Here is a 13,177-nt window from a genome sequence, read left to right as displayed (position 1 = left end):
GTTCCCGCGTCGAAATTTGAAAAAGTTACGTTGTTTGCGTAAGTCGTCCGTGAATGGGGCTGGACGTCATTTACGTTCACGTCGAAACCAATGACGTCCTTGCCGCGTACTTTGGAGCAATGCACACTGTGAAATTTCACGGACGGCGCATGCGCCGTTCGGGTAAAATTTGAATTAGGCGGCCTATTTAAGCTACGCCGCCGCAACTTTTTTGTTTTCATTAAAGGGCCCAGAGGTCCCGAGGGCCCCCGGATGGCAACTTCCCCCTCCCCCATTCTCTGCTCCAGGGGGCCCATGCCTGAAGCTGTGTAAGGGGCCCCATAATTCCTGATGGCAGCCCTGTGTGCTGCTGATATACTAGATTTTACAGGATCACTATGATGGATGTGTTTCAATAATACAGTATTGTATATAAAGATCAATATTCTAAGAATCACTAAGAATTACTGATTTGTCTCTACAGCTGTATAATTTTTTTCCTCGCATTGGAACCCTTCTTGGAGCACACAAACAAACCGTGCAGAATTATGATGAACTCATTGAGTATGTTTTAAAGCGCATCAAAGATCAAAGACAAAAGCTTGATACAAATGCTATCTCTGGATTTATTGATGCATACCTTTTGAAACAAGAACAGGTAAAATATTCTCCTCATTTATCACAGTATATGCTGGATCTATAGAGCTAAAAATACTGGGGTAGATTCAGGTAGGGCTGCGCACTCTTACGGAGGCGCAGTGTACCGTTTTAACGATACGCCTCCGTAAATTACTTGCACTACGCTTCATTCACGAAGCAGTAGCTCCGTAATTTGCGCGCGCGCTCCGTAAAACTGGCCGGCGTAAGCGCGCGTAATTTAAATGATCCCGTAGGGGGCGTGGATCATTTAAATTAGGCACGTTCCCGCGCCGAACGTAGTGCGCATGCTCTGCCGGGAAACTTTCCCGACGTGCATTGCGGTAAATGACGTCGCAAGGACGTCATTTGCTTCAGCGTGAACGTAAATGGCGTCCAGTGCCATTCACGATTCACTTACGCAAACGACATAATTTTCACGACGGGTATACTTAGCATTGACTGCTCCTGCTAATAGCGGGAACAGCCTTACGCAGAAACCGACGAACGCAAACGACGTAAAATGCGAACGCTGGCTGCGCGTACGGTTGTGAATCAGCGTGAGTATGCAATTAGCATACTATACGCTGACCACTACGGGAACGCCACCTAGCGGCCAGCGTAAGAATGCAGCCTACGATACGACGGCATAAGAGCCTTATGCCAGTCATATCTTAGGCTACAGTCGGCGTATCAAGCTTTCTGAATACAGAAAAGTCGGTACGTCGGCGCAAATTAGCAATTACGCTGCGTATCTATGGATACGCAGGCGTAATTGCTACCTGAATCTACCCCTCTGTTGTTAACAAGTATATTGGTTAAAAAACTGCCATGAACTGGCAGTTGTAGGGTCTCCAGGGAGATTCTAGGTGGACTCGAACCCCAAAGAGAAGTGGTAAATAAAGTATTAATACCCTCAAAAATCTTTTTGGGGCGATAGACTGGGGCATGCCAAAGATACATAGAAACCTAGGTAAAAAAATTATTTTAAATAAAGTTAAATTCAAAAGTAAGGTCTTTCATTCTCTATGAGACAGTGGTCCCCAGGACAAATAAAGAGGTGACTCTACCCAGCAAGGCCATAGGCAGCAATCAAAACCTGACCATTGCTTTAACTCTTCCACACTACATACAAAACCGAAAAAGTTTGGGCTTTATATTTCAATAATTTTTATTGAACTAACATGATACTATAGTATTTATATACACTTTAAAAGAACATTGCTATGTGAATGTATGTGTTAGGAGCATCTCACATGCTACTGCGCCACCTGTCTGCAGTCCACCATGCTGCTGCTTTCTCACCTCTGGCTTATGTGCCGGTTGCAGGGTAACATGCCCTGCTCTGCCACCAACATCTTCTCTGCTCCTACTTGCTAGAGGCAGAAGTCCAGAGTGGTTGCTTGGCAGTGATTTCTCTCTGTTTGCCTAGGCAACTCTATTTTGATCACACACCTAGGTCTCTGGATTTGTGATAGCTCTGTACTACACTAGCATTGCACTCTATTTCCGATACTCTCGTTTCTGACCTTAATTACCTGTGTTTAGGTTACCCTATGGTCTGCTGCCTGCCCGAACCTTTTGCTTGTCTTACTGATTAAGCTTACTGTCTGCTGCCTGCTCTGACCTATGGTGCCTCCAAATTTTGCTACTGGCTACTTACCTGCTGAAACATCAGTCCATGCCTGATGCTTTCAAGGTCCACAGGTACTCCTTTGTTTTATTTTACTCTACCTCTTGTACAACTTAACTAGCGACTATATTACAAAATCCTGGGGGCAGCCAAGTACTCGGAGATCTGCTTGCTTAAGGGAATATAAGCTATTACAGGTGAAGCTACACTAGCCAGCTATAACCTTGGACCACTGGGATTGGAGTGAGCAATAAAGTACTGATAATGTACTGGTAAATTGGTAAATATGCTTCATAGCAATGTAATGTATAAAGTATTTATAAAGGTATTTTGATGAAGTGAAAAAGGACTTTGTGGAAATAGGAAATAAACAGTGTTGGAATCTTTTGGTGATTGTGTTTTTAGGAGTCAGCCAAAGTTGAAAAGATCTTTGATGATGAAAATCTGGTGTACTCAATTCTGGATCTCTTTGAAGCTGGGACAGAAACAACATCTACAACACTACGCTGGAGCATGTTATTGATGATGAAGTATCCAGAAATACAAAGTAATTTTGTTGGCTTATAGAAGGATGCAATTTAGAGAAGGAAATGTCTATTTGCACATTCTGCTCTACGTCTCAGTTAATGACGCAGCAGATTCTAAAATGCCTAATTATTATGTAGTATGTATATTTTCATACAGACACCTTTTTTTTAGTTTTGGATATACAGTGGGGATCGAAAGTTTGGGCACCCCAGGTAAAATTTTGTATTAATGTGCATAACGAAGCCAAGGAAAGATGGAAAAATCTCCAAAAGGCGTCAAATTACAGATTAGACATTCTTATAATATGTCAAAAAAACTTTAATTTTATTTCCATCATTTACACTTTCAAAATTACAGAAAACCAAAAAATGGCTGCTGCAAAAGTTTGGGCACCCTGCAGAATTTATAGCATGCACTGCCTCCTTTGCAAAGCTGAGACCTGCCAGTGTCATAGATTGTTCTCAATTATCGTCTGGGAAGACCAGGTGATGTCAATCTGACCTTGCCCCAACAATCAGCGCCATGGGTTCTTCTAAGCAATTGTCTAGAAAACTGAAACTGAAAATAGTTGACGCTCACAAAGCTGGAGAAGGCTATACGAAGATAGCAAAGCGTTTTCAGATGTCAATATCCTCTGTTCGGAATGTAATTAAGAAATGGCAGTCATCAGGAACAGTGGAAGTTAAAGCAAGATCTGGAAGACCAAGAAAAATATCAGACAGAACAGCTCGCAGGATTGTGAGAAAAGCAATTCAAAACCCACGTTTGACTGCACGATCCCTCCAGAAAGATCTGGCAGACACTGGAGTTGTGGTACACTATTCCACTATAAAGAGATACTTGTACAAATATGGTCTTCATGGAAGAGTCATCAGAAGAAAACCTCTTCTACGTCCTCACCACAAAAATCAGCGTTTAAACTTTGCAAATTAACATATAGAGAAGCCTGATGCATTTTGGAAACAAGTTCTGTGGACTGATGAGGTTAAAATATAACCTTTTGGCCGGAATGAGCAAAGGTATGTTTGGAGAAGAAAGGGCACAGAATTTAATGAAAAGAACCTCTGTCCAACTGTTAAGCATGGGGGTGGATCAATCATGCTTTGGGGTTGTATTGCAGCCAGTGGCACAGGGAACATTTCACGAGTAGAAGGAAAAATGGATTCAATAAAATTTCAGCAAATTTTGGATGGTAACTTGATGCCATCTGTGAAAAAGCTGAATTTAAACAGGGGATGGCTTCTACAAATAGATAATGATCCTAAACACACCTCAAAATCCATGGGGGATTACATCAAGAGGCATAAACTGAAGGTTTTGCCATGGCCTTCACAATGTCCTGACCTCAACATAATTGAAAATCTATGGATAGACCTTAAAACTGCAGTGCATGACTGACAGCCCAGAAATCTCAAAGAACTAGAAGACTTTTGTAAGGAAGAATGGGCAAAGATAACTCAAACAAGAATTGAAAGACTCTTGGCTGGCTACAAAAAGCGTTAACAAGCTGTGATACTTGCCAAAGGGGGCAGTACAACATATTAACTCTGCAGGGTGCCAAACTTATGCAGACACTATTTTTTTGTTTTCTGTCATTTTGAAAGTGTAAATGATGGAAATAAAATCTAACTTTTTTTGACATATTATAAGAATGTCTAATCTGTAATTTGATGCCTTTTGGAGACTTTTCCATCTTTCCTTGGCTTCGTTATGCACATTAATACAAATTTTTACCTGGGGTGCCCAAACTTTCGATCCCCACTGTACTTGAAAATGTAAATTCTTCTATTCATTCTTTATTCTTTTTGACCCTGATAGTATTTGTGATCAAAATGTAAAATCATCTATTCATTTCTACACTGTTTTTCAATTTTTTCTAGCCTACGCCTATTAATCTGAACAATCTTGAAGTTTGTAAGATCTAAGGACTGGCTTCTGTCAAATGACCTTTCTTGAAAACCAGCATTTGATCAGCGCCTGCAGCCAATGGCTTCAGTCCCCTTTTTTTCCCTGTCGAAGTGGGTGCCCCCTCTGTCAGAATACAATAGCGTGGAGAGAAAGATTCCCGCATCCACATCACTTTTGTGGATGCAGGAAACTCTCCATTTTTTTTTATTCAACCAAAAAACAAACCATACGTGCATATCCAGCTTAACACTTTTCGTTTGGGAAAGAAAGGGAAGCGCAAAGGTAAATTACGTATTTATCTGCATATAACACGCACAGGCATATAACACGCACCTTAATTTTAAGAGGGAAGTTTCAGGAAAAATAGTTAATTTGAAAAAAAAAAATAAAGAACCCATCTGCAGCTTCACAATTGCCCATTAATGCAGCTTGATCAATGCCCATCTGCAGCTTCACAATTGCCCATTAATGCAGCGTGATCAATGCCCATCCGCAGCCTCACCATCTCACCATTGCCCATCAATGCAGCTTAATCAATGCCCATCTGTAGCCTCACCATCTCACCATTGCCCATCAATGCAGCTTAATCAATGCCCATCGGTAGCCTCACCATCTCACCATTGCCCATCAATGCAGCTTAATCAATGCCCATCGGTAGCCTCACAATTTCCCATCAATGCTGCTTGATTAATGCCCATCTGCAGCCTCCCCATTGCCATGAATGCAGCCTGATCAATGCCCATCTCAGGGAGGGGGACGGGATGAGAGCAGTCAGATTACCTACAGCAAGAATCTCCTTTTTACTTGACGGCCTTTTTAATACAAAGTCCCGCCTCCTGGACCAGCTTCTATGATAAACAGAACATTGGTTCAAAGTCGGCCCAGGAGACGTGACTTCCTATTACAGAGGCTGCTAAGTAAACAGGAGATTCTTGCTGTATGTAATTTGATGGCGCTCGTCCCGCCCTCCTCCCCGTTTTCTCCGAGGCCGCCTAAATTGCAGTATCGGCGTATAACACGCACACACTATTTGCAACCGATTTGCAGGATGAAAAAGAGAGTGTTATACGCCAATAAATACAGTATTTATTGGCAGGTAAGATAGTTTAACATACATATTTCAGGTTTAGATTTAACTACCTTCACTTCCACTTTATATCAGACAAAGGAAGTATGAGCAATAGTGTTGCTCAAGAATATTCGCATTGCGAATATTCGTTACGAATATGGCATATTCGAATATTCGCGAATAACTCGAATTTCGCGGCCAATATTCGCTATTCCGAATATTTGTATTTTTTCAATTTTATTTTTAAAACAGATCACATCCTAGTGATCTCCATCGACGTCTAAAAGCATTGCTGGTATGATTAGAGACCATGGGCCGAGTAGCTAAGCTGAGGCGATCCTTTTATGTTGCCGAATATTGGCAATCGCGAATATTCGATTTCCGAATATTCGCGAATACTTTCTCCGCCCTTCTTTTGCATCAGAGCCAATCAGAGTTCTCCTACCACAGTTGTCATAGGAGAGAGTGGAGTGTTTCTGTGCGTTTTTCCAGTGTATCACATCTTCAAAGAATTTTCCATCTTTTGTCCCGTGTCATCATCATTTGCATTTCACCTCTTTAATGAGAATAATAACTGTTTAACATAAAGACATTTAAGAGATGTCAACGTAAACGGTTTACTTGTATTTTCCAAATCTATGGTTATTCAATATTTATTAAACTAATCAATATACTAATCAATAATACAAACCCTCAAATCTATATAATAATGTATTTATTTTATTAATACCTTGTTAGTTGCAGGGTCCATTACGTAAAACCACACTTTTTCCAAAGGGCAGGTGAAATTGAACGTTTCAAAATTTCGCAATCAATTTCGCATTCGCATTAGCGAAATTTCGCAATCAGTTTCGCATTCGCATTAGCGAAATTTCGCAAAAATTTTTTTTTGATAAAATATCACGAATATTCGATTTTAGCGAATATTTCCCGAATATTCGGCTATACATTCGTGATATATCGCGAAATCGAATATGGCGTATTCCGCTCAACACTAATGAGCAACCCATTTCATCCTGCAACATGACCATCACACTGGAAATTATTATGATTATGTTCACATATTGTGGAGATCTTGATGTAATGTACTTACTCTTACTTTCTAGAAAAGGTACAAGAAGAAATCCAGACACAAATCACACAAGGTCAGTTGCCAACAAATGATGATCGCAGGAATATGCCTTATACTGAAGCAGTAATACATGAAATTCAGAGGTTCGTTAATCTCCTTCCTTTGAATGTGTCACATAAAACTCCACATGATGTGCATTTCCGAGGTTACTTCATCCCAAAGGTGAGTTTAGAAAACTCTTCAACTGTCAGTAGAATCATGCATCAAATAAATGAATGTTTATGTTACTTTATACTCTAAACCAGGGGTCTCCAAACATTCTAAACAAAGGGCCGGTTTATTGTCCTTCAGACTCTTGGAGGGCCGGACTTTGGCCAGCGGGAGTGGAAATTTTCCTGGCATCATTGTTAGTAAACATCTGGTATTAGGGGGAGGAATAGTGCCCCATTGCTGGTATCATAGGGAGGAATAGTGCTCTATTAGTTGTGTCAGTGGGAGAAATGGTGCTCCACTGTCGGTGTCAGAGGGCAGAATAGTGTCTCGTATCAGTGGGAGGGATAGTGCCCCAATGGCCGGATAAAGGCAAGAAAAGGGCCGCATCCAGCCCTCGGGCCACAGTTTGGAGACCACTGCTCTAAACTAAAGAACTAAGCACAAAAATGTACAATAGAGGTCAACATTGTCTCCATACAGTTAAAGGCCATTTCTATACAAAACTTCTACCTTTTACATGGTTGATAGCAGTTAAAGGAGCTGTAAAGTCTCAAGGTTTTTCACCTAATGCATTCCATGCATTAAAGAGGAGTTCCACCCAAAAATGGAACTTCCTCTTAACCCACTCCTCTCCCCCTTACATGCCACATTTGGCATGTAATTTTTTTGGGGGGGGAGTGGGGGCTTCAGGAGAAGGGGACTTCCTGTCCCACTTCCTCCTTCCGCCGAGGGCCTGCTAAGGCGATACGTCATATCGCCTTTTGGCAGCCCCTCCCTGTAGGCGATCGCCAGTCCAATCAAACAGCGCCGGGCCGCGCGCGCATGCGCAGTGCCGCTCGCGCATGCGCAGTGCCGCTCACGCATGCGCAGTGGGTGCCCGGCCGTGAAGCCGAAAGCTGTCACGGCCGGGTGCCCACAGTGACAATAAAGACGCCGCCCAGGGAGGGGGGGAGAGGAGCAGACCCCCGGCCGGCGCGTCGCTGGAACGCTGGAGCAGGTAAGTGTCAGTTTATTAAAAGCCAGCAGCTACACTTTTTGTCGCTGCTGACTTTTAATAAACTTAAAAAATGGGTGGAAAACCCCTTTAAGGTGAAAAACCTTCTGTGGTGCAGCAGCCCCGCAGAGCCCCCCTTTTTTTCTTACCTGAACCTGATTGTTCCAGCGCCGAGGGCGAGTCCCAGCAGCTCCAGCCGCTGTCTCAGGTCCTCATTGGATAGACTGATAGCAGAAGGAGCCATTGGCTCCGGCTGCTGTCAATCAAATCCAGTGACATGGGAGCAACAGGACTGTGTCAATGGACGCAGCAGCAGGACTCAGGATGAGTGCCCCCATCGAAAGCGGAGCTCCATGGAGGCACTCGATGAAGAGCCAGGAGCGCTGTTGGGGGACCCCAGAAACTGAGGATTGGGGCCGCTGTGTGTAAAACCCTTGCACAGAGCAGGTAAGTATAACATGTTTGTTATTTATTTCAAAATAATAATATGCTGTCTTGGCTGTTCTAGTGGTGAACTATCACTACCAAAATTCTCAATTTTGCTTCAGTGCCCCAACCATTATAAAGTCAAAATACCATATTATACAGTATTGTCATAATAGATTCTTCCTAATAAACAGAGTTATGATGGAGTCACACTTTTATCATGGACTTGAGGATGGGACAAAACAGATGACCCCATCCTATGTCCTGCTGACCCCAGCTTTTGCCCCATTGACCACGTATGTAGCATTTGGACGAATTATGTCTCAGGGTCTGATGTGGAAGCTGCAGCTTTTTACTGTGAATGGCTGCAGCTTCCTTATCGGACCCTGAGACAGGAAGGGTATACCGCAACTAGGCTGGGATAAAGTTAGATGGAGGGGTGCCCGATTTTTAGTCTTGCCTGGGGCAGAACAAAACCAAAATACACCACTGGGCGCAGGCACATCTTCAACACTGGATTAGCACCCCCCCTCCCACCACCTATCTGGAAACGGCATCAGCAAAGGATCTAGACCAGGGGTGGGCAAACTTTTTGATTCAAGGGCCGCAATGGGTTCATATATTGGACCCGGGGGCCGGACCAAGAGTAGATGGACTGCGCGCCTGGCTATGTAAATGCGGGGGGCGGCCGTGAAGTCGCCGCAGGAGCGGCACTGGCTGTGCCGCCCCTGCACCACTGTCGCCCCGAGGCCTGGCCTCGGCAGTGGCGTAACCAGAGTTATGGGCGCCCGGGGCGGATTTTTTTTTCCCGTCCCCCCTTATATAAACATCCACGTTTATATGTGCGTAAACGTGGGGGTGGGGGACTTAAACATTTTGGAGCTTTTTTAAAAACTCGCGCGCGCTGTGATTGGGCGTATGGCGGTCATGTGCGGAGGCGGGACTTCCAGCCCCATGCCTCACATCGGTGACACAGGAAATTAAAATTAGGAGGAGGCACGAAATGTCGCCCCCCTGGCTCCGCGGGCCGGATTAAAAGGTCCGCCAGGCTGTAGTTTGCCCATTCCTAGATTCTAGACACTGCATGTAGGTAAGTATATCTTGTTTCACAAGGAAAGAAGAAAAAACTTGCAGGATAGGTTAGAGGAGGTGGGTGTGCATGTTTTTCCTGAAGATAGGCTTTCTTATTAATAACAGTACAATGTTTTTCCCCTTGTAGGATACAGAGGTCATTCCTTTCCTCACCTCTGTTTTGTATGACAAGACTCAGTGGGAAACACCTTACGAGTTTAACCCAAATCACTTTTTGGATGAAGCCAGAAAATTTGTAAAACGAGATGCATTTATGCCCTTCTCCGCAGGTAGGTCAACAATGTTATTACACAATGTTTAACACTAAAATACATTATTTGCTTCCTTGTTAAAACTGCTACAAAAAAACTTAAAACTATACCTGGTCTGTATGAGGGCATTTATATCCCTCAGACTATTTGTATAGAGTGATAATAGATGTAGAGTGGATAAATACTTAAAGCCCATCTCTGGGCAAAAATTAAAGGGACACTAAAGATACATGTTTTTTCACCTTATTGCACCCTATGCATTAAGGTGAAAAAACATCCGTCAATACCGGCCCCCCCAGCCCCCCCGTTTTACTTACCTGAGCCCATTCACCTGCGGCGCTCGCCCCCGACGTCCTCTTCGCCGCTCATCTTGGTCGTTGATTGGCTAGAGTGGATGGATTGAAAGCAGCGCAGCCATTGGCTCGCGCTGCTGTCAATCCGCGGCATGCTGGGGGGCGGGGGCCGAGTGATACAGTCAGCGGCTATAGCCGCCAGCTGTATCACGGGAGCGAGCCCGCAAGAACTTACCACCATGCAAGCTCGCTCGCATGAAGGTGTTCAGTTATTGCGGGGAGGACCATAGACAGCCGCCGAGGGACCCCAGAAGACCAGGTTCGGGGCAACTCTGTGCAAAACGAGCTGCACAGTGGAGGTAAGTATAACGTGTTTGTTATTTTTATTTTATTTTTAATTCTCTTTACAACCCCTTTAAATCTCTCATCACTCAAATCTTCCATTCTAGTATGAATAGATTTCCTTTGGACACACATTGGGGGCTGCAGCTCAAATCACAGGATCTTCAAAAGCAAAACACTTTTACCCTTTTACTCAGTCCATGAGGTTTCCATAACTGTACCCTATTGTTTTTGTTGAAATCCAATTGGGTTACTGGCAAATATAAATTTTGAGCACCTGGTATGTGTTTAGTAGCAGCAGTCCACATCACAGTTTAGTTACTAAAGTACAATACTTTAAGCCCCTCAATGGGATCAGCGGATCCACCTGCTCAAGTGGGAATCTGTCTGCAGGCGGACACAGCAGACAAAATCGGACACAGCCCCCTTTCCTCTATGGGCAGTCGGATGGAAACAGACCACCTGTCAGTTTCCATCTGACTGTCATCCAATCTGATCTGCCAGATAGATGGGGATGGATCCCCCACCGGTATGTTTTTAGCGGACAGGATCGGATTAGATGTCGGCAGGTGTCAACGTACAAAAGTCTGTTGACATCCGCCGCTCCATTGAGGGCAATGGATGGTCTGATCAGGTCGGCCTAAAAAAACTGACTCAGTCAGCCTGCATGAAAGGGGCCTAATGCCACGTACACACGTCGGTTTTTCCGACGGGATAAACGCCAACGGATGTTTCAGACGGAATTCCGTTCAAGCTGTCTTGCATACACACTTTCACACCAAATTCCGACCGCCAAGAACGCGGTGATGTACAACACTACGACGAGCCGAGAGAAATTAAGTTCAATGCTACCGAGCATGCGTCGACTTGATTCTGAGCATGCATGGATTTTTCTCCTTCGGAGTTCCTTACAGACGAACGGAATTTCCGATTTTTTTCAGTCGGAAAAAAGGAGAACATGTTCTCTTTCTAACTCCATCGGAATATCCAACGGAAAAAGTCAGATGGGGCACACACACGGTGGGAATATCCAATGAAAAGATTCCGTCTGACTTTTTTCCTTGGAAATTCTGACCGTGTGTACGCGGCATTAGGGGCAGACATACCTCTACCACAACACTCATAAATTTTGTACTAAATCTTTCATTTCTAGACTGTAAAACATTGGAGAAGCATAGATTATGTCATTCTGAGTTTACTTTGTACCCCCCAGGAAAAAGAATGTGTGTTGGAGAAAGTTTAGCCAGAACTGAGCTTTTCCTGTTTTTTACTGGCCTTCTGCAAAGCTTCACGTTCTACCCACCTCCAGGAGTCTCCAGAGAGGATATAAATATCAGGCCTGACATTGGATTTCTTTTATTCCCTTTGCCACACTTGGTATGTGCAAAACTCAACTACTAGTCAAGATCCACAACTATGAAGCAATGAGAAGAAGTCCTAAATCCCCACCAAAATGGATGACACATAATAAAACGGGATATGTACTCCTTTCAAAGTTTTCTTTAAGATAAACATGTAGATCAGCCTACTGTAAATAAGCTGATCTAACATTTTTAAAAGCCTTGTTTGTACATTTGTTCATAAATGTGTACATAGGGTCAGCTATATTTGTTTTGTGCATATGCAGGCTCTGATTCCTGGTTATTAGTGTTCTATTCTCTGGTTCTGGCTTCAAATCAATCATATAATGTACCTGTAGTTTCTAGTTTCGTTTTTGCATCTAGTTTCGTTTTTGCATGTTATCCTGCCTCTGTGCTATACAGAGCCCATAGAGCAGTGATGGTTTGGAAAACGAAACTAGAAACTCCCAGTACTGTGTTTATCAGGAAACAGACAACCAGGAAGGCCCGGATTCACGTAGACCGGCGTAGCGCATCTCGTAAATCAATGAGGCAAGAACAGTATTCACAAAGCACTCGCTCCCAACGTTGCGCCGGCGTAACGTAAATTGGCCGGCGTAAGCCCGCCTAATTCAAAGTAGGAAGGAAGTGGGCGTGATCCATTTAAATGAAGCTTGACCCCATGCAAATAATGGGCCAAACGAATGGTGCATGCGTGCGCATGCTCAGAATCACGTCAAATTTACTCCCTAAGATACGACGGCTCAATGCCTACGACGTGCGCGTAACCTACGCCCAGCCCCATTCACGTATGACTTACGTAAACAACGTAAAATACGATGGCTGTTCCGACGTCCATACCTTTGCATGGGATGCGCCTCCTTATATGTGGAATAACTTTACGTCGGACGTACGCCTTACGTAAACGGCGTAGATTACTGCGACAGGCGCAAGTACGTTCATGAATCGGCGTATCTAGGTCATTTACATATTCGGCGCGTAAATCAATGGAAGCGCTCCTTGCGGCCAGCGTAAATATGCACCCAAGATACGACGGCGTAGGAAACTTACGTCGGTCGTATGAAGCCAAAATTCAGGCGTATCTTACTTGCTGAATAAGGCGCATAGATACGCCGGCGCATCCGTGCACTTACGCGGCGTATCAGTAGATACGTCGGCGTAAGTCTTTCTGAATCCGGGCCGAAGTGTCCAGAACAGAGAAAAATTACAGCAACATCAGAGCAAAAACGAACAATGAGGACATGAAACCAGGACTGCAGTAAGGTAAAGGAAGCTATTTAGCTAAAAAAATAAATCCTTTAGTGACCCTTTAATCCATCTCACAATGCAAGTCTACTAAAACTATGATGACCCATTGAAAGCAAAGCCCTTTTCTTATAC

At 43.8% G+C, this 13,177-nt stretch overlaps 1 protein-coding gene across 2 annotated transcripts in view; it reads left to right on the top strand.

Moving 5' to 3' along the window:
• The window catches only part of LOC120943445 (cytochrome P450 2K1-like), a 28,689-nt gene extending 16,766 nt beyond the window's left edge, over window positions 1-11,923 (top strand). For both annotated transcript variants that reach the window (XM_040356748.1, XM_040356749.1), the window contains exons 5-9: window positions 464-637; window positions 2,654-2,795; window positions 6,860-7,047; window positions 9,678-9,819; window positions 11,650-11,923. In XM_040356748.1, the coding sequence (XP_040212682.1) occupies window positions 464-637; window positions 2,654-2,795; window positions 6,860-7,047; window positions 9,678-9,819; window positions 11,650-11,837 (834 nt within the window). In that variant the 3' untranslated portion in view covers window positions 11,838-11,923. The remainder of the gene's footprint in view (window positions 1-463; window positions 638-2,653; window positions 2,796-6,859; window positions 7,048-9,677; window positions 9,820-11,649) is intronic.
• The last annotated feature ends 1,254 nt before the right edge of the window (window positions 11,924-13,177 follow it).

This window comes from Rana temporaria, chromosome 6 (assembly GCF_905171775.1).
Source record: "Rana temporaria chromosome 6, aRanTem1.1, whole genome shotgun sequence".
Taxonomy (NCBI): Eukaryota; Metazoa; Chordata; class Amphibia; order Anura; family Ranidae; genus Rana; species Rana temporaria.
This window is presented reverse-complemented; position numbering and strand designations above follow the sequence as displayed.